This window comes from Procambarus clarkii, chromosome 43, assembly GCF_040958095.1.
Source record: "Procambarus clarkii isolate CNS0578487 chromosome 43, FALCON_Pclarkii_2.0, whole genome shotgun sequence".
NCBI lineage: Eukaryota > Metazoa > Arthropoda > Malacostraca > Decapoda > Cambaridae > Procambarus > Procambarus clarkii.
This window is the reverse complement of record NC_091192.1, coordinates 4109794-4135678: the sequence shown is the minus strand read 5'-3', so window position 1 is coordinate 4135678 and position 25885 is coordinate 4109794. Positions and strand designations below refer to the sequence as shown.

General features: G+C 44.0%; 1 protein-coding gene across 6 annotated transcripts in view; it reads right to left on the bottom strand.

Moving 5' to 3' along the window:
* Positions 1 to 25885, bottom strand: part of LOC123755711 (tRNA (guanine(10)-N2)-methyltransferase homolog) — a 306814-nt gene that overhangs the window by 7284 nt on the left and 273645 nt on the right. For all 6 annotated transcript variants that reach the window (XM_045738445.2, XM_045738446.2, XM_045738447.2 and 3 more), the window contains one exon: positions 21469 to 21595. In XM_045738445.2, coding sequence (XP_045594401.2) covers positions 21469 to 21595 — 127 coding nt within the window. The remainder of the gene's footprint in view (positions 1 to 21468; positions 21596 to 25885) is intronic.

Below are 25885 nucleotides of genomic sequence, written 5' to 3'. Positions count from 1 at the left end.
ACTCTGAAAAAATAAGCCTAGTCACCAATGCTTTTTTATTAGACTTCCACATCACACACATTTGGGTTTTCTGCACTTTATACTGTTTGAAAACCCTTGGATTTTCAGAATGATACACTAGCAAGGGTTTAATTTTCAAATCGCCACTCGCATTTGAACACAGCACAAGCGTAAATCTATCTTTCATAGGCTTGTGTCCGGGCAAGGATTTTTCCTCCTTGGTAATGTATGTCCTCTTAGGCATTCTTTTTTTCCAAAACAGTCCTGTTTCGTCACAATTAAACACTTGTTGCAGTAGGTCTCAGCCTCTGCAAACTCTTTAAATTCTTCAATAAATCGTTCAGCGGCTGGTTTGTCTGAGCTGGCTGCCTTTCCATGTCTCGCAACACTATGGATACCACTTCTTTTTCAAAATTTTTCAAACCAGCCCCTGCTTGCCTTAAACTCTTTTCGTATCTGCATCACTCGTTCCAGGGGTTTTCTTTACAAGATCTTCGTGCAATACCCTGGCTTTGTCACAAACGATGGCCTCCGAAACACTATCACCCCTTAATTCCTTGTCGTGTATACAAATTAATAACAACTTTTCCACTTCTTCAAGTATTTATGGTCTTTGTTTCGTGATTGTTCTTACGCCTTTTGCCACTTTAGCACTCATAATCTCATTTTTCTTCTTAAGTATAGTGCATATTGTTGATGTGGCTTTGTTGTACTGCTTACAAAGTTCAATAACACGAGTACCATTTTCATGCTTCCGAATGATCTCTTGTTTCTCCTAAATTGTCATCCTCACATGGGCTTTCTTGCCTTGATCCTTACCACTGGCTTTCTTGGGACCCATGGTGAGGCATATAATAACAACTGTTATGGTCAAATGACCAAAAATCCAACAAAACACTGAAAATCCGGGTGAAGAATTGCCGTGGGATAATCACTGGGCGCGAGGCAATGGTAAACTGAGTGGCGGAGGGACGACGATCGCCGTACCACCACGCGTTAGGTCGGCCTGAACGAGTATCAACAAACTCGTGTTCCGAGGTAACCCTCGCCTTCTGAGGCACATTTTCTGAGGAAATCCGGCTCGTATTCCGAAAAACTTGTATACAGGGACACTCATATTCCGAGGAACCACTGTATTATATATATATATATATATATATATATATATATATATATGTGTGTATATCACGAAAATAAACACGTGATTAAGAATGTGACAATGTCAGACCACGAAGGAAAAAAGAAACAGGAAATTTCCTTAAGTACTTTCGTATATTAAATACATCTTCAGAAGGACCTTCTGAAGATGTATTTAATATACGAAAGTACTTAAGGAAATTTCCTGTTTCATTTTTCCTTCGTGGTCTGACATTGTCATATATATATATATATATACATACACACACACACACAGTGGCACCTCGACATACGATTGCCCCGCCCCTATTTACGATAATTTCAAGTTACGATATAAATTTCATCGAAAAATGCAACTCAACATCCGATGGTGTCGTCGACATCCGATATTTGTTGATACACGTTCGGGTCGATTGAGCGCGTGGTTCCCGGTCACGCGGCCGACCTGCGTCAGTTTACTACAGCTACCCGCTTAGTGATGATCGCGCCTATAAGAAATTCCGCTTTTGTGGTGATTTTTTGCATTTTGAACATTAAAGTAATTATTATATATCGCGCCATGAATCCCAGGAAAGTCAGTGGTAAGGCTCAACATATGAGATCCCATGTAAGAATGACCATAGAGCAGAAACAAGAGATCATTCATAAATATGAAAATGGTGTGCGGGTAGGTGAACTGGCTAGGCAGTACAACAAATCTCAGTCAATGATATCCACCATACTGGCTAAGAAAAAGGACATTATGAGTGCTAAAGTGGCAAAAGGCGTATTAATAATCACGAAACATAGAACACAAACACTTGAGGATGTTGAACAGTTATTATTAATTTGGATACACAACATGGAGTTAGCGGGTGATAGCGTTTCGGAGGCCATCATTTGTGAAAAAAGGCAAGAAAATTGCATGAAGACCTTTTAAAGAAAACCCCTGGTACGAGTCATGCAGAAGTAAAAGAGTTCAAGGCGAGCAGGGGATGGTATGAGAAATTTAGAAAAAGAAGTGGAATTCATAGTGTTGTGAGGCAAGGGGAAGCTGCCAGCGCAGACAAACCAGCGGCTGAAAGATTCATTGGCGAATTTAAAGATTTTGTGCAGAGTGAGGCATACCTACCACAACAAGTGTTTGTGACAAGACGGGGCTATTCTGAAAAAGATTGCCAATGAAAATATACATTACCAAGGAGGAGAAGTCATTGCCTGGACACAAGCCTACGAAAGATCGGTTTACTCTTGTGTTGTGTGGTAATGCGAGTGGCGATTTGAAAATTAAACCCTAGCTTGTGTATCATTCTGAAAATCCAAGGGTTTTCAAAAAATATAATGTGCAGAAACACAAAATATGTGTGATGTGGAAGGCTAATGCTAAGGCATGGGTGACTAGGCAATTTTTTTACGGAGTGGGTGAATATGGTGGTGTGCCCTGCCATCAAAAAATATTTGCAGGAGAACAGTTTGCCACTCAAGGCCCTGCTTCTCCTCGATAATGCTCCTGCCCATCCTCCAGGCTTGGAGTATTGGATGAGAAATTTAAGTTTCTTACAATAAAGTTCCTTCCTCCCAACACCACTCCTCTACTTCAGCCTATGGACCAGAAAATCATTGCCAATTTTAAGAAACTTTATGAAGGGCACTTTTCCGGAGATGTGTCGAAGTGACGGATGCCACAAACCTCACCCTCAAAGAGTTCTGGAAAAAACATTTTAACATTTATAGTGCTTTAAAACTTGTTGACAAAGCCTGGCAAGAAGTGACTGTAAGAACCATGATCTCTGGCTGGAGAAAACTGTGGCCTGAATGTGTTGCAGAATGATACTTTGAAGGGTTTGAGCCTGAACCTGAAGTGCCTCTCGTTGAGGAAATTGTTTCTCTGGGTCGGCAATTGGGTTTGGAGTTGGATGGTGCTGATGTGGAGGAGTTGGTGGAAGAACACAACGAAGAACTGACCACCGAAGAACTCCAAGCCCTTTAAAAGGAGCAGCAAGAAGAGGCGGCTGAGGAAATTTCTTCAGGGGAGGATGCGCCAGTAGAGAATGTTTCTTCCTCAAAAATTAAGAAAATGTGTGCAGCATGGGAAGAATTGCAAACCTTTGCTGAAACGACTCACCCAAATCAAGCTGCAGTAGGTCGTTGCCTTAACCTATTCAATGACACTGTGATGCATCATTACCGACTAAATGTTAAAAAGAAAGGAAAAACAAATGTCTCTTGACAAATTTGTAGTGAGACAAACAAGCACTGAACCACAACCAGGTCCTAGTGGTGTTCAGGCAAAATGTAGGAGAGAGAGTACCCCAGAGAAAACATCACTGCCTGATATTATAATGAAGGGGACTCCCCTTCCAAACAGTAACAACTCTCCTCCTCCCCCGTCATCACCATCTTCCATACACCATCAAGAGTCCTCCATTAAGGTAAGTGAAACTTTGGTACTGTATTGTAGTTAGAAAAAAACATTGTATTCAGTATAAAATGTATTTGTATGTTAATATTTTGGAGGGTGGGGAATGGATTAATTCAATTCCCTTTATTTCTTATGGGAAAAATTGCTTCGACTTACGATCCGTCTCTGGAAAGGATTAGCATCAGTAAGTCGAGGCCCCGTTGTATATATATATTAGTATATTTTGGTAGCAGTCTTTCTTGTAAACATATGTTGTTGAATATGATCGAAAAGGTAAGATTAATAATTCTAACACGAATCTTCTCAATATTTCTTATGTTTTTCTTCACTGTCGGTGGTAATAAAAATAACAATTCTCCAAAATTCATTGTTTAATTGTCTGACGCCTGAACGCGTTTCGTAATTTGTATTACATTTTCAAAGACTTAATTTACACACAAATTCTACGTACTTATACTCTACTGGATGAGGTGATATGGTACAAAAGTTTTGGGTGAGGTGACAAACACAGAACCCAAAACAATGGGTATAAATTGGATAAGGGAACATATGAATGGAATTTACAGGCTCACCATAGCCTGTGCTACATGGACACTTCGTCCTGAGTAGCTAAATCTTTAACAACAACATATGAATGGAAGTAACTGCAGAAGGTCTATTGGCCCATACTTCCTCTTGCTGCCTCCATATAGTAGAAGTATGGGCCAATAGACCTTCTGCAGTTACTTCCATTCATATGTTCACTTATCCAATTTATACCCATTGTTTCGTGTTCTGTCTTGTGTTTGTCACCTCACCCAAAACTTTTGTACCATATCACCTCATCCAATAGAGTATAAGTATGAAGAATTTGTGTGTAAATTAAGTTTTTGAAAATGTAATACGAATTACAAAACGTGTTCAGGCGTCAGACAATTAAAAAATGAATTTTGGAGAATTGTTATTTTTATTACCATTGACAGTGAAGAAAAATATAAGAAATATTGAGAAGATTCGTGTTAGAATTATTAATCTTACTGTTTCGGTCATATTCAACAACATATATATATATATATATATATATATATATATATATATATATATATATATATATATATATATATATATATATATATATATGTCGTACCTAGTAGCCAGAACGCAATTTTTGGCCTACTATGCATGGCCCGATTTGCCTAATAAGCCAAGTTTTCCTGAATTAATATATTTTCTCTATTTTTTTTCTTATGAAATGATATAGCTACCAATTTCATTATGTATGAGGTCAATATTTTTTTATTGGAGTTAAAATTAACGTAGATATATGACCGAACCTAACCAACCCTACCTAACCTAACCTAACCTATCTTTATAGGTTAGGTTCGGTTAGGTAGCCGAAAAAGTTAGGTTAGGTTAGGTTAGGTAGGTTAGGTAGTCGAAAAACAATTAATTCGTGAAAACTTGGCTTATTAGGCAAATCGGGCCTTGCATAGTAGGCTGAGAAGTGCGTTCTGGCTACTAGGTACGACATATATATATATATATATATATATATATATATATATATATATATATATATATATATATATATATATATATATATATATATATATATATATATATCCTTGACAAGAAAAATCGCAGACCTTAGGAGGATGGAAGACAGAATAGGTGACATCGATGCCCAAGATGCTTTTTATCTCCTCACCAAATGCCTATCCCTTCCGAGGCTAACCTACTTTCTGAGGTGCGCCCCATCTTACGACAGCCGAAAGCTTGAAGAGTATGACCTCTTACTGAAGACCATGCTGGAAAAAGTTGTTAACCTCTCCCTCAACGAATGCCAGTGGAAACAAACCACTCTTCCTGTTAGGCTCGGTGGCTTGGGTGTCCGCACTGCCACCTAAATTGCTGTCCCAGCCTTCCTGTCTTCCTCCTCAGCATCAGATGACCTAGTTAAGGAAATTCTACCTGACACCCTGAGTGATGTAGCGGGGATACAGGACCCCCACTACACGGAATGCGACACGAAATGGGGTGCCATGGCAGACCCAGCACTCAGACCAGCCATGCCGAAAGCCAAGAAACAATCCAGTTGGGACAGCCTCATTGTAGACAAAGAAGCCACAGCTTTGCTGGAGGCAGCAACAACCCCCAGCGATCGTGCACGCCTCACAGCTGTGCAGGCTCCCCATGCAGGGGACTTCCTTTTGGCAGTCCCTATGTCTGCGACAGGCACACGTCTTGATCCGCATGAGCTCCGTATTGCAGTCGCTCTCCGTCTTGCTGCCCTTATCCACACTGTTCATAGGTGTATTTGCGGCGAGGCAGATGCTGACGAATATGGATTGCATGGCCTGCACTGTGGAAAATCTGGTGGTTGCCACACTAGACACTGACGAAGTCAATGACATCATTAAAAGAAGCCTTGCCTCTGCCCTTGACACGCAGAGAAAGAGACAAGTCAGCCAAGATCATCGGTACAACTTCGTTCCAATAGGGTCTGAGACCCTAGGCCCATGGGGAGAGAGTGCAAGAAGGTTTCTTAAGGATCTTGGTTCCAAGCTCATTGACACCACAAGAGACCCTAGAGCAGCAAGTTTTCTCTTTCAGCGCCTCAGTGTCACGATCCAGAGGGGGAATGCTCGCTGCATCCTTCGGTTCCTGCCCGGCGTCGGAGGAGTTCAAGGAAATCTACAGCCTCTAGGAAGCGAACTTTTTTGTGTCCTCTTAATGTTAATTTTTTGTATAAAATCAGATATGTAAAAGTATAACCTTGCATAATAAAGTGTACACCATAAACAGGCGATGAGTCACAATAACGTGGCTGAAGTATGTTGACCAGACCACACACTAGAAGGTGAAGGGACGACGACGTTTCGGTCCGTCCTGGACCATTCTCAAGTCGATTGTGATGAGGACAGGTAGGGACAGGCAATAAATAGGCAAGAGAGAGCTGAGGAGGAAAGTAAGGTGTAGGGCATAGTAGTAATAATGAGAACTGCAGAAGGCCTATTGGCCCATACGAGGCATCTCCTATTATAACCACCGAAGGGGAAGTAATAGGAAGAGGATAGCAAGGGAGCGTGGGAGAAGACAATGCACAGAAAAAGGAAGCAGAGAGAAAGAAAAGGAAAGAGAAAGAAAGATAAATGGAAGGGGTAAGCTTATGTTAAGTCACGTTTGTTAGAAAGATTAGAGCATTTGAGTATATACTGTGAAAGGGAAGAGTCCACAGCAACAAAGCCAGGACTCAAGTTCATGTTGGGTATATTGTGTATTAGAGCCGATTCTACAAGACGGCGTCTGTGTAGAGTAGAGGCAGGAAAGATTATTTTGGAGGAAGACCAATCAATGGGATGATTAGAATCCCTCACATGGCAGAAGAGAGCATTGTTAGTGTCTACAGACTTAACACTTCTCTTGTGTTCTTTAAGTCTGTCATTCAGTGTACGGCCAGTTTCGCCAAAGTATTGGAGAGGACAAGATGAACAGGAAATAGAGTAGACACCAGCAGCATTAGAAGCATGGAGGAGCAGTGTGAACTAGATTACTACGAAGTGTGTTAGTTTGTCGAAAGGCGAGTTAATGTCAAGAGGACGAAAGGTATTGGTAAAAGTTTTGAGTTCAGATATGAAGGGAAGGCATAGTACAGTGCTACTAGTGTTGGAAGCAGGTTTAGGATGAAAGAAATTTTGTTTAGCTTGAGAGTAGGCACAGTTGATGAAATGCAAAGGATAACCAAGGCGAGAGAATGATTTGTAGATAAAGGCAATTTCAGAATCAAGAAACTGAGGGTCGCTGATGCGTAGAGCGCGGAGGAAGAGAGAGATGAGGACACTTTTCTTAACAGAAAGAGGATGGTAGGAAAAGAAGTGAATGTACGTGCCACTATGCATGGGTTTACGGTAGACAGAGAAAGAGAACCCAGACACAGAGCTGTGAACATGAACATCAAGAAAAGGAAGGAGGGAATTAGATTCCCACTCAACTTTGAAATGGATAGAAGGAGCCAGATTGTTAAGAGAAGCGAGGAAAGGCTGGAAAAGATTAAGGTCATGAGGCCATAAAGCAAAAATGTCATCAACATAGCGAAGCCAGAGAGAGGGACGAGTATCAATAGAAGGAAGAAGAACAGTTTGAAGTATTCCATGTAGAAATTAGCAAGAACAGGGGACATCAACCCATAGCGACACCGAAAGTTTGAGTGTAATATTTACCGTTGAAAGAGAAAGAGTTAGATTCAACACAGAGTCTAATGAGATCGAGGAAAACAGTCAGTGGAAAGAGGGAGAGGAAGGAGGCCCTCTGACGCCTTCTGTCTAAGGAAAGAGAGAACGTCATCGAGCGGAACATTAGTGAACAGAGAGTCGACATCAAGACTAAGCATCTTACAAGAGGGTTGCAGGCGCAGTCTATCTATGAAGTCCTGAGAGTGACGAAGGTGGGCAGGGGAAAAAGTGCCAAGGTAAGGTGTCAGGGTTTTAGCAAGCCAGGAGGCAAGAGGATAGCTGACAGAGCCCCGTGAAGAAATGATAGGATGAAGAGGAACACCAGGTTTATGAGTCTTAGGAAGACCATAGAAATATGGAAGAGAAGGGTAGATGACACGGAAACGTTTAATGAGATCATAGTCAGGGGGGCAAAGACTAGAGAGCTGTCTTAGTTTGCAGTTAAAGGAAATTTTGAGGCGATCCAAAGGGTTAGAAGTCAGGGGAGCATAAGTGCGAGAATCAGAGAGCAAGACATCTGCTTTTCGGAGGTAGTCCTCACTGTCAAGGACAACCACCGAATTGCCTTTGTCAGAAGGAAGGATAAGAATTGAGTTGTTAGATTTTAGTGAGGCAAGGGCAAGCTGGAAGCGACGAGGAAGGTGGTTATTTTATCTACACCATAAAAAAAAGGGGGGTGGTAGGAGAAGCGAACACTCTTACGTATTCAGAGTTAAATGGCAAGTTTTTCCCTGAATGCTCTGTGTTCCCTTCTCTGAGGCTGTGGGTCCCTATAATTGCACCAGAGGTGGTACCCCCCTATATATATATAATATATATATATATATATATATATATATATATATATATATATATATATATGTTATATATATTTAATATATATAATATATATATAATATATATATAATATATATATATATATATATATATATATATATATATATATATATATATATATATATATATATATATATATATATATATAGCAATGGCCTGTAGAAACCCCTGTGTGGTTGGAAGCATTCTATGTCTGCCATCGACCGGGTCAAGCATCCAGAAAGGTAAGCAGTCCAAAACAAACCCCTATTCTGGTGAAAATTGCTACCTAAAGCCGAACTAGTGGACAGAACTCCTCAACAGAAAACAAGCAAACTAGTATGACGTCACACGTCACCTCCTGTCTGCGCAGCTCCCCCCTCCCCGGGAGGGGGAAGGGGGAGCCCCAGACCTCCCACGCCAGCTATCCACCCATCAGTTCTGAGGCTGGATGTCAAAACACGCGAAAAACTGCCGACCGGAAGGAAGGAGGGTTGCCGGGGACCCTCCGGGTCTCACCCAGAAAATGGCGTTTCATTACATTCAACGCTGGTTTTCTGGGGGGAGCCCCGTCAGCTCCCCGAAGTTAACTACGCACAGAGGAAGGTCAAAGGGACGGAACCGGGAGGCGGACACCACGCACCCCCCACGTAAGCGAGACAACCGGCAGCAAACGCCAACCCAAGGCGCCACAGCCCCGAAAAGTCCCGGGAACAACACGAGAACAACGAGCAGCAAGGCCCCCTGTATGAACACCAAAGATCCATGCCCGAAAGACTGCTAAGACACATCGCTCAGACGGCAGCGAGAGCAGCGAAGCCACGAACGCCACGGACATGAGAGAAGAACACAGGCAGCTTAGCTGCAAGAACACGGCTGACAACCTGGGACACCATCACCCATGAACTGGGAAGAACAGAACCGGATCAACGCAAAACGCGCTCCAGACACAGACGCCGAGGCACGCAAACAGCGGAGGGCCGCCACTGAACACAAAACACGACACACCCCCAGCCCGACCAACGAAGCACCAACAAACCCTGGACCCCTCCAGAACGCAGCAGCCCCACCCCGCGCCAGAAAAGATGGAGACTGCTGCCACCGAACAACCAAAACGCTAAAACCGAAGGAGCAAGAAAACTCAGCAACCTCGACCCCCAGAGGCAAATGCCAAAAGGAAAAAGAGCCGACGAAAAACAAACCGGAACCGAAGGGGCACTACCAACCGAGGAGAAGACAGAGCACGCTGACCAGAGACCAGGATGGTGCAAGCGGCACACGAACAGGCCGGGGGTGAAACGATGCACGAGACAGCTTACTAACGGCGCAGAAGCAACACCAAGACCGAAAGCAAGCCGAAGCGGCTCCACCAGCGCCGCACGAAAAGAGGCGACAGTATGTGGCAAGACGACGGCCCCCGACCCCCACCAGAAAACCAAGCCGACGCTAACTAGAGTAACCACCTAAGAAGGGACAGGAAAAGGAAGGACCGCCAAAATACCCCATACTGCCGCCAAGAGAAGTACGCAGGTGGGACACCTACCACGAAGCCACACGACCACCAACCGGAGGCGAGACCGCGAGGCAGAACGTAAGCAGCCCCGACAAGGCCCCTCCGAGCTCAGGAAAAGGCGGAGCCGTGGGAAGATCTCGGGCGTGACCACCGAAACCCAAGCAGCACAAGGAGATGGAACGTCTGCCGAGCAGAAAAACTCCCCAAAGCAAGCAAGCCCGCCAGGAGTTCAGAAACGACAGGTCTGAAGCGAGACATCGCAAGACCCCGAAAAACCAACCGGCAGAGCAAGCTAGGAAACCAAAGAAGGCGGAAGGGTTGCCGCCAGAAACAGTACCCAAACCAAAGGGTACGAGCAACTGCAACAGACCGAGACAAAGAAGCACACCACAGGACACAGGCCGAAAAAACACCCAAGAAGCCAAGGAACATACGCAGAACACCCCTGCGGCAGAGGAGGAAACAAGGGAATGCACAAGGAAATGAAGCGGTGGAAACCGACCACGCCCCCCCAACATAGCAGCAAAACCAACCAAAGGAGATGCCAGGAAAACGACTGGGGAGAGACAGGACGAAAGAGCAGAAGCACAAAAACCCCAGGAAAACAACCAGGGGTGGACAATCAGGCAGGGACAGAAAAACCCCACACACATGAGAGGGCCAAACCAGGGACCTGAAGACCACGAAAAACTACAAGCAAACCCCCACATGCAAACCCTAGGCACAAAACAGCAGCAAAGTGCCACACCACAACCGGACACAGGAACAAGGACACGCCACCGCGAAACACGGTACCAATGCACACGTGCAGTAGCAGCAACAGGCACCACCGCAACATGCAACATGTAAATAGCAACTCGCTTCTGCAAAGGCAAAGAACAGAGCAGGCAGAACCCAGACAGGGCCAACGGAGACACGACAGAAACCAGCAGGCCCAGAAACCTGCACACCAGGCGACCGACGGCGGAGAAACCCCGCTCGATACCCGCCGGATGGGGTACTGGGAGCTCATTTACACCCCAAGCCCGGCCCGAGGCCAGGCTAGACCGGTCAGAGGGAGGCCCACCAGGCAGTTGCTTGGAGCGGCCCACAGGCCCACATACTCCCCACAACCAGGATGGGTTGGAACTTCTATTCGAAAACAGGCTAGTGTGCCCCAGAAGTCCATGGACGTACCAGCAATAAGGTGTATGCTTGCAAGTAGGTCGTGTAACAACCGCAGACCTCTGACGGTTATACAGTGTTCCCCATTTGTGCCTATAGCACCACTGCACTCCACTGGTACTATCCCGCAAGTTCTACCAGATAGGTATGACCCAAGAGCCAGAGCTCAAACCCTGCAAGCACAGCCAGGAGCCTTACCAGGTGAGTACAGAACCAACACCACAACCCCCACACCTCATAACACAAAAAAAGGTGGGTCCTCTGAATGACTCTAGCATGGGTTGGACATGCACATGAGTGGGACATGAAGGGTTGAAAAAAGGGACAGTCACTGGTGTGCGAACGGTCTCAGTCGTATAAAATATACCTAAATAAAGACAGGTATATAAACAACACCGCTTCCAGCGCCCGGCCAAAAGACGCCAGACCCCAGAAAACTCGCCTGGCGAACGGTGGCACGAACTTGACACGACTCAACCGAGCCCAGAAGAACCTGGGAGCACCGCCAGGTGAAGCCGCCAGAGCCGGACCCGTAGGAGAGCAGGGTAGAGGCGAAGGAGGCGGCCTACACCCATGACACAGGGAAAACCTCGGCGGCCTCCCCACAACTGGAAACTAGGACACCCCCGGAGCGAAGGGGCACATACCGCAACAAGGGAGAAGAGCGAGAGGCGAAGCACTTGAGAAAAAGGGCGCAAAACACCAGCACTGAAACACACATAAGAGGTTGTTCTGGAAACTGGAAAATATTGGAGGGGTGACAGGTAAGCTTCTATCATGGATGAAAAATTTTCTGACTGATAGAAAAATGAGGGCAGTAATCAGAGGCAATGTATCGGAATGGAGAAATGTCACAAGTGGAGTACCACAGGGTTCAGTTCTTGCACCAGTGATGTTTATTGTGTACATAAATGATCTATCAGTTGGTATACAGAATTATATGAACATGTTTGCTGATGATGCTAAGATAATAGGAAGGATAAGGAATTTAGATGATTGTCATGCCCTTCAAGAAGACCTGGACAAAATAAGTAGATGGAGCACCACTTGCCAAATGGAATTTAATGTTAATAAATGTCATGTTATGGAATGTGGAATAGGAGAACATAGACCCCACACAACCTATATATTATGTGAGAAATCTTTAAAGAATTCTGATAAAGAAAGAGATCTAGGGGTGGTTCTAGATAGAAAACTATCACCTGAGGACCACATAAAGAATATTGTGCAAGGAGCCTATGCTATGCTTTCTAACTTCAGAATTGCATTTAAATACATGGATGGCGATATACTAAAGAAATTGTTCATGACTTTTGTTAGGCCAAAGCTAGAATATGCAGCTGTTGTGTGGTGCCCATATCTTAAGAAGCACATCAACAAACTGGAAAAGGTGCAAAGACATGCTACTAAGTGGCTCCCAGAACTGAAGGGTAAGAGCTACGAGGAGAGGTTAGAAGCATTAAACATGCCAAAACTAGAAGACAGAAGAAAAAGAGGTGATATGATCACTACATACAAAATAGTAACAGGAATTGATAAAATCGACAGGTAAGATTTTCTGAGACCTGGCACTTCAAGAACAAGAGGTCATAGATTTAAACTAGCTAAACACAGATGCCGAAGAAATATAAGAAAATTCACCTTCACAAATAGAGTGGTAGACGGTTGGAACAAGTTAAGTGAGAAGGTGGTGGAGGCCAAGACCGTCAGTAGTTTCAAAGCGTTATATGACAAAGAGTGCTGGGAAGACGGGACACCACGAGCGTAGCTCTCATCCTGTAACTACACTTAGGTAATTACACCGCCCAGACCAAAACAAACTCCACGGCGCATGCGCATGACACGCTGGCCGAACCGCACAACCCTCTCTGCGGGAAGGTGCCAACCAGGACTACTGCACTAGAAAAGTAGCCAAAAGAGGAAGCAGGAACAATAAAACCGGCCAACGAAGCGAAGACAGAGCCCAAAAAGGTACCCAACCGGGCCACAAGCAGCCCAACAAGGCTACAAGTAGCCCAACAGGGCTACAAGTAGCCCAACAGGGCTACAAGTAGCCCAACCGGCCCACAATGGTAGAGCGGTGGACTGTAGTAGGAACATCAAGCAGGCATCCATAGGTCACTGGTTCGAATCCGGTTCGAAGGAAATAATTTTGAAAATTCAAAAGGTGACACCCCTAGGGTCAACACTTGCAGCAGAGGAGCTCCAGCATATTTCAACAATCCTAAGTATTGTAGTACAGGTTGATGGTAGTGAGTGGTGTCCCAGAGAACATAAAGGTATAGTGCTCTTGAAAAATAGGTGAGATAACAGGAAAGTGCTAAGGGAAGTGAAAAATCGGATGAGAAAAAGTTGCCCTAGTGTTTACAGTGCAGAGAAGAACATTCAAGATGGCCACTGGCAAGGGGAAAAACAAGACAGAGCTTGATTTTGAGGGATTCAATGAAGAAAGCATTGATATTAGCAGTCTACATAACAAGTTGGTAAATTTAGATACTATAGTGAACTCTCATGTAGAAATAATTAGTAAATTGAAAGAAAGTAATGACCATTTGAATAGCAAAGTTTTATGTCTTGAGGGTTTAGTGAAAGACTTGCGCAAGGATAAGAATCAATTGGAAACAAATTGCAAAGCCATGGAAGAAGAAAATAAACTCTTAAAAATAGCTTTGGAAGAAGTTAAAGTAAATTTAAACATAAATGACTACAATAGGTTAGGCAAGGAAATTCAACAGGAGAAACAGCTTTTGTCAGCACAGATGGAGGAAGTTACACAGGGAGTGCAAGAATGAACAGTGCAAGAAAGATATGCAACTCACTTATGCACAAGTGGCCAAGGAGAAGGAAAAAATAGAAGAAGCAGTAAAGGAAGTCAAACACTGCAGCAACCAAGATAAAACAAACATTAGGCTAGAAGTGAGGAAAGAATTGGCATCTAACCCGAAGTTGGTGCAAAACACAGTTGATCGGAGTAAGTCCCTGATCATTTTTGGCTGCAAAGAAAAGGCGATAACATCTAGGTCAGAAAGAGCTGTAGAAGAAGCTAAAGTAGTAGATAAAATTGTTGGCCTCGTGGAAGGTCTTACAAACAGAGAGAATGTGTGCGACTACAGGAGAATAGGCAGGTACGTAAAAGGGAAAGATCGACCTTTGAGGATCACCCTAAACGGTGCCAAACAGATGGAAGAAGTACTAAGGAATGCTAGAAAATTGCAAAGGGATGAGGATGGGAAAGGGTGGTCGTTAAGACGAGATCTTTCAAAAGAAGACAGAGAGAAGCTGAAACTGAACCTCGCCGAGGCAAAACATTTAAATGAGAGCAGGAATGAAGAAGAAATAAATTCTTTTTTCTACAAAGTGATAGGGGGTAGGCAAACCAGTAAAGTGGTACATAAAGGCAAACCAACAAAATCAATAGAGAGAGGGGGAGTGAAGAATAAGGAGAGGGGGAACAAGTTCCTGAAGATTGCATACACCAACATAGATGGAGTGAGATCGAAGATACTGGAGTTAAGTGATGTAATACAGCTGCAGACACCAGACATTGTTGCACTCACGGAGACAAAACTTGAAGATGTAATTTTAAATGAGGTCATATTCCCAAGGGGCTACTCAATTTGGAGACGGGACAGAAAAATTAGGAAAGGCGGTGGCGTTGCTGTGCTGGTAAAAGAACACCTAAAGGTGAAGGAAATAATGACTGCCAATCCACAAGAAGTTGACATAATAGCACTAGAGATCTGCTATGAGGATGATAAACTAATGATGATAAATGCATATAGTCCACCGCCAAGCAGCACATGGTCAAAGGAGGAGCTAGATAGTAAACGTGAAGGTCTTATAACAATAATGAGAGAGATTATAGCGGGAGCGGATAACGATAGATCACGACTGTTGATAGTCGGTGACTTCAACTTGAAATCCATAGACTGGGAAGCATATGAAGCTAAAACAGAAGATTTTTGGACCTGTAAATTTGTAGACCTCATCCTGGAAACATTCTTGTATGAACATGTTAAACAAGCTACGAGGATGAGGGAAGGGGACGTTCCCTCCATGCTAGATTTGATATTTACCAGGAAGGAGGAAGAGATATTTGACATTCAGTACCTTCCTCCCTTGGGTAAAAGTGACCATGTCTTTTTGGGAATAAAGTATGCAATGCGTTATAAGCTGGAAGAAAATAAGGAGGTTGAAGCAGTTGAAAAACCAGACTTCAGGAGAGGACATTATGGTGACCTTAGAAATTTTTTTAGTGAGTATAATTGGACAGACTTGATGCTAGGCAAGGAAGTGAATGAGATGTATGGCAAGTTTTGTGAAATATATGATAAAGGCACAAAAAAATTTATACCAAAACAGAGATGCAGAACTAGGAAACAGGATTGGTTCAATAGAAATTGCGAGAGGGCTAGAGACCGAAAGACACAAAAATGGAATCAATACAGGAAGAGGCCGAACCCCCAAACATACCAGCGATACAAAGATGCGAGAAACAACTACACGGCAGTGAGGAGAGAGGCAGAAAGAAATTTTGAAAAAGGGATTGCGGACAAATGTAAAACAGAACCAGGTCTATTCTATAAATTCATAAACAACAAATTGCAGGTAAAGGATAATATTCAGAGGTTGAAAATGGGAAATAAATTCACGGAAGATGAAAAGGAAATGTGTGAAACACTAAACGAAAAGTTCCAAAGTGTGTTTGTACAAAATGAAATCTTTAGGGAACCAGATACAATAAGAATTCCAGAGAACAACATAGAACACATAGAGGTGTCTAGAGACGAAGTGGAAAAAATGCTCAAGGAGCTCGGTAAGAACAAAGCAGCTGGCCCAGATGGCGTTTCACCATGGGTTCTGAGAGAATGTGCATCTGAGCTCAGCATTCCACTTCACCTGATCTTTCAGGCATCCCTGTGTACAGGAATCGTAGCAGACGGGTGGAAACAGGCTAACATAGTTCCAATCTACAAAAGTGGCAGCAGGGAAGACCCCCTCAATTATAGACCTGTATCATTGACAAGTGTAATAGTGAAAGTATTGGAAAAACTAATCAAAACTAAATGGGTAGAACACCTAGAGAGAAATGATATAATATCAGACAGACAGTATGGTTTTCGATCTGGAAGATCCTGTGTATCGAATTTACTCAGTTTCTATGATCGAGCCACAGAGATATTACAGGAAAGAGATGGTTGGGTTGACTGCATCTATCTGGACCTAAAAAAGGCTTTCGACAGAGTTCCACATAAGAGGTTGTTCTGGAAACTGGAAAATATTGGAGGGGTGACAGGTAAGCTTCTATCATGGATGAAAAATTTTCTGACTGATAGAAAAATGAGGGCAGTAATCAGAGGCAATGTATCGGAATGGAGAAATGTCACAAGTGGAGTACCACAGGGTTCAGTTCTTGCACCGGTGATGTTTATTGTGTACATAAATGATCTACCAGTTGGTATACAGAATTATATGAACATGTTTGCTGATGATGCTAAGATAATAGGAAGGATAAGGAATTTAGATGACTGTCATGCCCTTCAAGAAGACCTGGACAAAATAAGTATATGGAGCACCACTTGGCAAATGGAATTTAATGTTAATAAATGTCATGTTATGGAATGTGGAATAGGAGAACATAGACCCCACACAACCTATATATTATGTGAGAAATCTTTAAAGAATTCTGATAAAGAAAGAGATCTAGGAGTGGTTCTAGATAGAAAACTATCACCTGAGGACCACATAAAGAATATTGTGCAAGGAGCCTATGCTATGCTTTCTAACTTCAGAATTGCATTTAAATACATGGATGGCGATATACTAAAGAAATTGTTCATGACTTTTGTTAGGCCAAAGCTAGAATATGCAGCTGTTGTGTGGTGCCCATATCTTAAGAAGCACATCAACAAACTGGAAAAGGTGCAAAGACATGCTACTAAGTGGCTCCCAGAACTGAAGGGCAAGAGCTACGAGGAGAGGTTAGAAGCATTAAATATGCCAAAACTAGAAGACAGAAGAAAAAGAGGTGATATGATCACTACATACAAAATAGTAACAGGAATTGATAAAATCGACAGGGAAGACTTCCTGAGACCTGGAATTTCAAGAACAAGAGGTCATAGATTTAAACTAGCTAAACACAGATGCTGAAGAAATATAAGAAAATTCACCTTCGCAAATAGAGTGGTAGACGGTTGGAACAAGTTAAGTGAGAAGGTGGTGGAGGCCAAGACCGTCAGTAGTTTCAAAGCGTTATATGACAAAGAGTGCTGGGAAGACGGGACACCACGAGCGTAGCTCTCATCCTGTAACTACACTTAGGTAATTACACTTAGGTAATTACAAGTAGCCCAACCGGGCCAAAAGTAGCCTAAACCAGGCCACTGGTCACAAGCCGCCCAACCGCAAGTAGCCCAAAACGGCGACAAGGACAAGGAGCCGACAGACGTTCCAATAACGCGGGAAATAGCGAAAACCTTCCTGAACCCTTGAGAACACAGAAGACAACATTATTCCCGAAGGCACACAAAGGCGCAGGCGCACCCGAGACCAGAAGTCACGTAGAACCCGGAGAACGGGGAAACATGACGAAAACACTCCCAAAAAGGGTGGGAGGAAACATCCACCCACAGGACAGAACCAACCAACTCAAAGGCCAAGGAACCGAGCGTGGGGAGGGACCGATGCCCAACAGCACGCCCGGGAAGTGGGGAGGAAAGACCCCACTCCACGTAACCACAAGGCCCGCCTCGAGGGGGATAAAAACCCCCACGGGGTCCTACGGGGCCAAGGCCCCACAAGTCAGCCCCAGGAACCTACACGACAGGCCCCAGGGCCGAGCCGTACCCCCAAAGCCCCGGCTGTACCAGAAAACCGGGGCATCTGCAAAAACACTAAGGAAGGGAGCCCACTGGCAGACTCTTACAACATGGCTGGAGGAACAGGCTCAAATGCCCCCGTCACTACCCCGGAAGGGGAATTCCCCGAGACTGCCCGAGTCTCAACACCATCAAACCCCGCCCCGAACCTACAGATGGTAAGGAACTGGATGCAGGCAGGAAGGGGGATCCAGGAAAAAGGCAAGGGGGAGTGGAAGGAACCGAAGCAACCAACACCCCCAAGTCCCAACACGAACCAAAATGGGGCAGCCCCGGGGCTCCCGGGGAATAAACCACGAGAGCGTTGCCACCACCAAGGCTCAAAGTGCAATGCCCCTGCTGCCCGCACCCGCTTAGTCAGCACAACTGGGTAACCGAGCCACAACGAGCAACCAAACTCGCAGGACTCCGGGTCGAACGTGTCACTGACCCCACAGGCAGCAGACGGAGGCAAAACAGAGAGTCACCCAGAGACAAAGGGTGACAGCAACCCTCAAACTCGCTGGAAGCGAGGGGGGACTCTGGGGTCACATCCATCGGACCCGCGCGCCCCCAGGGGTTTCCCAGGGTCCTGAGCGTTTACTATAAGAGGACTCGCGCTCAGGTAATCCCAGGCAGGGTACTACTAACCGGCGCCCAAAGCTACCAAACAACTTTTTAAGAGCTGAACCCCCGGGACGTGTACACTCACGGGGACCAAGCAGGGGTACCACCAGAAAATACTCAGAACACAAGGGACACAAGGGGCAACAACGAAGGCAGACCCCCCACCAGGTAGATAAACAAAAAGAAAAAGAAAACCCCGCAAGAGGACAGCGTACCCAAGCGGAACAGAGCCAGCCGCTATGATTGGTAAAGACAAGCTGCACAGTACCCCGCACCCCACCAGTGCAAAACTGCCCCTTACTCTAAGGCGAACAAGGGAGACAGAACACCCAAGCACACAAAGAGCGGCCGAAAACCAAGCAGTAAACGGCCTAGCAGGGGCAGGACCCAAGGAACTTTTGGAAGGTGGCCCCAAACCCCAAGGGCAGTACTTACAGGGCACCTAGGAAAGGGAACCCTAGGCGTATGCAGCCCGAGTATTGGAGAATCACTCCCGGCTCACGCACCACCTAGAAGACAGACACCACACTCTAGGTACAGTGCTGAAACAACTACTGGAGCCGGAGCACATAACCGGTGCCTTTAGCATCAGCCAAAGAACTGATGGGTGGATAGCCGGCGTGGGAGGTCTGGGGCTCCCCCTTCCCACTCCCGGGGAGGGGGGAGCTGCGCAGACAGCGGCGTGGTGACGTGTGACGTCATACTAGTTTGCTTGTTTTCTGTTGAGGAGTTCTGTCCACTAGTTCGGCTTTAGGTAGCAATTTTCACCAGAATAGGGGTTTGTTTTGGACTGCTTACCTTTCTGGATGCTTGACCCGGTCGATGGCAGACACAGAATGCTTCCAACCACACGGGGGTTTCTATAGGCCATTGCTCCCCTTGCCTCTCTGAGGGGGCCAGGTTCTGGCCGTGGTCCCCGGTAGGCCTTAGAACTCCATACACATGACTGATGCCAAAGTCTGACATTAGCATATCAGCCTGGTAAAGCTCCGGGGAGCCGACGGGGCTCCCCCCAGAAATTAAGAGAAGAATCAAGACAGATGAAGACAGGCAGAAACTACAGGATGACCTGGACAAACTGGAGGAATGGTCTAGAAAATGGCTACTAAAGTTCAACTCAGGAAAGTGTAAAGTAACAAAATTAGGTGAAGGGAGCAGAAGGCTGAACACAAGGCACCATCTGGGAGGTGAAATCCTGCAAGAGTCAAATAGAGGAAGAGATGTGGGGGGGGGGGGTAATATGACACTGAACCTGTCCCCAGAGGGCCACATCAAAAGGATATCATTTCGGCATATGCTAGGTTGGCCAACATAAAAACTGCCTTTAGAAACTTGTGTAAGGAATCGTTCAGGACCCTTTATACCACTTATGTCAGACTAATCCTGGAATATGCAGCTCCAGCCTGGAGTCCATTCCTAGTTAAACACAACACAAAGTTAGAGAAGATTCAACGGTATGCCCCCAGAGACTTGTCCCAAAACTGAGAGGTATGATCTATGAGGAAAGGTTAAATGAACTAAACCTCACATCCCTGGAAAACAGAAGAGTAAGGGGGGAGACATGATAACCACCTACAAAATTCTCAGGGGAATTGACAGGGTGGACAAAGACAAACTCTTTAGCAGGGGTGGAACACGAACAAGGGGACACAGGTGGAAACTTAGTACCCAAATGAGCCACAGAGACATTAGAAAGAATTTTTTCAGTGTCAGAGTAGTTAATGGATAGAATGCACTAAGAAGTGATGTGGTGGAGGCTGACTCCATACACAGTTTCAAATGTAGATATGATAGAGCCCAGTAGGCTCAGAAATCTGTACACCAGTTTTTTTTTTTTTTTTTGATATATACAAGAGTTGTTACATTCTTGTACAGCCACTAGTACGCGTAGCGTTTCGGGCAGGTCCCTGGAATACGATCCCCTGCCGCGAAGAATCGTTTAGAATTCTTTGCGACTCGGATACTTTTGATATAGTTGATTGATGGTTGAGGAGTGGGACCAAAGAGCCAAAGCTCAACCCCCACAAACACAACTAGGTGAGTATAACTAGGTGAGTACATCAACACCACTCCTCCCTCCCTCCCCATACACCAACACCACTCCTTCCTCCCTCCTCACCATCTCCGGGGTTCGTATCCTGGCTAGGGAGGATTGACTAGGCACCAATTCTTAACTGGATGCTTCTGTTCACTAAGTAGTGAATGAGTACCTGGTTGTTAAATGATTTGGTTGGTCATATGCCAGGGAAAATTAGGATGAAAGACCTGCCCAAAATGCTATGAATGCTAGTGGCTTTACAAGAATGTAATAACTTTTGCATAAATAAAAAAAAAGTTAAAAGAACAGTCGATTCTCAAGAATCGACTTGAGAATGGTCCAGGATGGACCGAAACATCGTCGTCCCTTCACATTCTAGTGTGTGGTCTGGTCATTAAAAGAACACCAAAATAAATATATACAGCAAAGATCTTATGTTGGCCAGGGAAGTACATTCAGTTCCTGATTTATCGGCATATGAAGTCTAACTCTATATTAATTTTTGTCCTCCCGTGACTGCTAGGAGACATCATTTAGTTATTGGAACTTTATGGGCAATATTGGTATTCAAAAACTGATGCTTAGATGAAAATTTGGTTATAAATACATATAGAACAGATAGTTCTTGTTGTGTTTTCATTCAATATTGTACCTTTAGAGAAAACATTTTACAGTGAGAAAAGTGAGATATTTATGCTTACCTGTGGGTGTCTGGTCTTGCAAAGGGTAATGAGGCGCCTGCTGGAGTGTACGGTAAGAACTTGCTCACTGTTGAAAACAAGCTCTAAACACGGGTGACTTGGTATTAAGCTCTCATTGTAGTCTTGTCTTCATGGAGATTTGAAAATAATAATTTAATAATTACTGCCAAAAGTAGATCAAATTTTATCAAATATTCCTAACAATAAGCAATACAGCACTAGGTTGGTGTGGTAAAAATATCTAAAAGTTAACTGGAAATATATATATATAAAGATAAGTCATTTATAAAATCTGCATTAGCTGTAATGAAACAACCTTTTCAGGAGGGTCACCAGTAGCTTCTAGTTTTCTCTGGTACAAACCGTCACTTAATGGGAGCCAAGACCAGAATCTGGTTAACTATGAGATGAGGGGAGCAGGAAGTCAAAACAACATCAGTATTGGAGAAAAATCCACCAGAAAGCACCTGAAGATTAGTTAATAAGGCACATCACACTACCGGGACCAAAGGGTCCCAGTAGTACATGTCGAGTTCGTTCTTGACACACAATCAAGAATTTTGGGTTTGAATCATGGGGAGGACAGAAATGGTTGGGCACATTTCCTTTCACCTAATACCTTTGTTCACCTAGCAGAGATCAGGTACTCAGGAGTCAGTCAGCTCGTTGTGGGGTTGCATCCTGGGTGAGGTCAGTAATTTGGCCAAGGGGGGGGGGGATATGACATTGATATAAGCCAAACGCGTATGAATACACTCTGGCTTCCTGTCCCTCGACACAATGAATTCTTATTATTATTATTATCATTTTTGCTATGGGGTAAATACCCTGACAGGGATGGGAATAACCACCAGCAGCAGTCCAGGCCATCTGAGGTTGCAGAAACCCGTCCTTGCATTTTGAAGTTGCCCATGCAAAACTCCATAATTCCACGGAATGAAAAGCACAGGGCCCACATATAATGGGCATTGCACTATAATCAACACTTGATTTCTGGGAGGGGGCCCCCTCAGTAGCTTACTGAGCTTACTCACAACTCTGCCCTTACAGAGAAAGTTGTTAAAATACAAAATACAGTGGCACCTCGACATACGATTGCCCCTACTTACGATAATTTCGAGTTACGATGTAAATTTCATCGAAAAATGCAACTCGACATCTGATGGTGTCGTCGACTTCCGATATTTGTTGTTACATGTTCGGGTCGACCGAGCGTGTGGTTCCTGGTCACGCGGCCATTCTGCCTCAGTTTACTACAGCTGCCCGCTTAGTGACGATCGCGCCTATAAGAAATTCCGCTTTTGTGGTGATTTTTTGCATTTTGAACATTAACCCTTAAACTGCGCAACGCGCCTGCAGGCTCACGTCTGGTTTGCGCAACGCGCCTCCGGGTATTTGTATTTTTCACGTTCCATTCAAAACTCCCGCGGCTACATGGGGTTCACATCAGCTTCCTCAGGGCTCTTGTAAACAGACGCCATCTTTAAAAAAAATCGTGGTCCACATTCCAGGGTGTGGGAGCCTCAGTAGTGTGTGAGCAACCAAGGCTGGCGCTTGCAGCATGAGCGCACAGCACTGCTGTTCAGCATGTGACCACAGCATCGCCTAATAATGTCAAAATATATATATAACTTGTATTATTTAGCTATGATAGTGTTATATTAGAGCCTGAGTGTGATAATGACTGGGTACAATGTTCAAATATCAGTGATTCAATGCTGTTCACGATGTTCACAGTGCTAGCCACAGCACCACAGCATTATTTCGTTCATCTAGGAATCTTCAAATGATTTCTTAGGTTCCGTTTCAAAATATACGTGTGGTCAATTATTCATTTACAGGAATTAGTGACCAGGATTGTGATAATAGCAGGATTGTGGTTATAATTAGCGTTGTGCATAGTATTGTGAAAGGAGGAATTTTGATGAGGGAGGGAGGGCGAGAATTGAGGTAACTTCATCGTGTGTGTGGCTGCCACTCTTGTTTTGCTCACCATACTAGCTTAGTGGTTCGCTATGGGCAACGCATATGTACATGGGTATATATAGTGTGTGTACATAGTGTAAGAACAGCAACAGGAGAATGTTGAGAGGAGCTATTTTGGTGAGGGAGGTGACGTAATCGTAGCGTCGTCTGCTGTGTGATTTTTCATACAGTGTATTGTGGCCACTGTACTGTTTGGACACAATACCAGCTTACTTGCATAGTTCTGGTAAATAAAACATGTAGATAGGTTTATAGAACATGTGTAATAAGAACTATAACAATATGGTGGGAGGAGCAATGTTGGCGAGTAAGATGTTGGAGTGAGGGAGACTGGCTGCTCTCACTCGAGGTGTTCTGAATGTGTTCATAAGAACATAAGAACATAAGAACAAAGGCAACTGCAGAAGGCCTGTTGGCCCAAACGAGGCAGCTCCTATTTATAACCACCCAATCCCACTCATATACATGTCCAACCCATGCTTGAAACAATGGAGGGACCCCACCTCCACAATGTTACACGGCAATTGGTTCCACAAATCAACAACCCAAAGCTAGATGGTGTTGTGATTGCGAAGTCGGATTGCGAAAGGGATCTGGGAGTTATGATTAGTAAGAATTTAAAACAAAAGGATCAATGCATAAATGTTCGTAATAAGGCAAATCGGACACTTGGATTTATTAATCACAGCGTTAGTAACAAGACACCTGGTGTAGTTCTCAAGCTATATCTTGCTCTAGTTAGGCCCCATTTAGATTATGCAGTTCAGTTTTGGTCGCCATATTATAGAATGGATATAAATTCACTTGAACGTGTCCAGCGTAGGATGACTAAGTTAATTCCCCAAATTAGAAATCTTTCATATGAAGAAAGATTAACAAAGCTTAAGTTGCATTCACTGGAAAGGCGAAGAGTTAGGGGTGACATGATAGAGGTTTACAAGTGGATGAATGGACATAACCGGGGGGATATTAATAGGGTATTAAAAGTATCAACACAGGACAGAACACGAAACAATGGGTATAAATTGGATAAGTTTAGATTTAGGAAAGACTTGGGTAAATACTGGTTCAGTAACAGGGTTGTTGATTTGTGGAACCAATTGCCGCGTAACATTGTGGAGGTGGGGTCCCTCGATTGTTTCAAGCACGGGTTGGACAAGTATATGAGTGGGATTGGGTGGTTATAGAATAGGAGCTGCCTCGTATGGGCCAATAGGCCTTCTGCAGTTACCTTTGTTCTTATGTAACCCTGTTACTGAACCAGTATTTACCCAAGTCTTTCCTAAATCTAAACTTATCCAATTTATACCCATTGTTTCGTGTTCTGTCCTGTGTTGATACTTTTAATACCCTATTAATATCCCCTTTGTTATGTCCATTCACCCACTTGTAAACCTCTATCATGTCACCCCTAACTCTTCGCCTTTCCAGTGAATGCAACTTAAGCTTTGTTAATCTTTCTTCATATGAAAGATTTCTAATTTGGGGAATTAACTTAGTCATCCTACGCTGGACACGTTCAAGTGAATTTATATCCATTCTATAATATGGCGACCAAAACTGAACTGCATAATCTAAATGGGGCCTAACTAGAGCAAGATATAGCTTGAGAACCACACCAGGTGTCTTGTTACTAACGCTGCGATTAATAAATCCAAGTGTCCGATTTGCCTTATTACGAACATTTATGCATTGATCCTTTTGTTTTAAATTCTTACTAATCATAACTCCCAGATCCCTTTCGCAATTCGACTTCGCAATCTCAACACCATCTAGCTCGTATCTTGTAACCCTATCATCATTACCTAACCTCAGAACTTTACATTTATCAGCATTAAACTGCATCTGCCAATCCTTCGACCATTTCAAAACCCTATCTAGATCAACTTGAAGTGATAGTGAGTCCTCCTCCGAATTAATTTCCCTACCGATTTTCGTATCATCGGCAAATTTGCAAATGTTGCTACTCAAACCTGAATCTAAATCATTTATATATATTATAAACAACAGAGGTCCCAGGACAGAGCCCTGAGGCACCCCACTTACAACATTTTCCCACTCTGACTTGACTCCATTTATACTAACTCTCTGTTTCCTTTGGTATAGCCATGCCCTAATCCAGCTTAATATAGCACCCCCAATACCATGAGACTCTAACTTTTTAATCAGTCTTTCATGTGGCACTGTATCAAAAGCTTTGCTAAAGTCAAGGTACACAACATCGCAATCCTTACCACTATCAACTGCCTCAACAATGCTAGAATAAAAAGATAACAAATTTGTTAAACATTAACGTTAAATTCATGTTTTTAACGTTCATGTTTTCATTCATGGCCAAATGCTCCTATTGGCCCATACGGGGCAGCTGATATTGGCCCATACGAGGCAGCTGCTATTGGCCCATACGGGGCAGCTGCTATTGGCCCATACG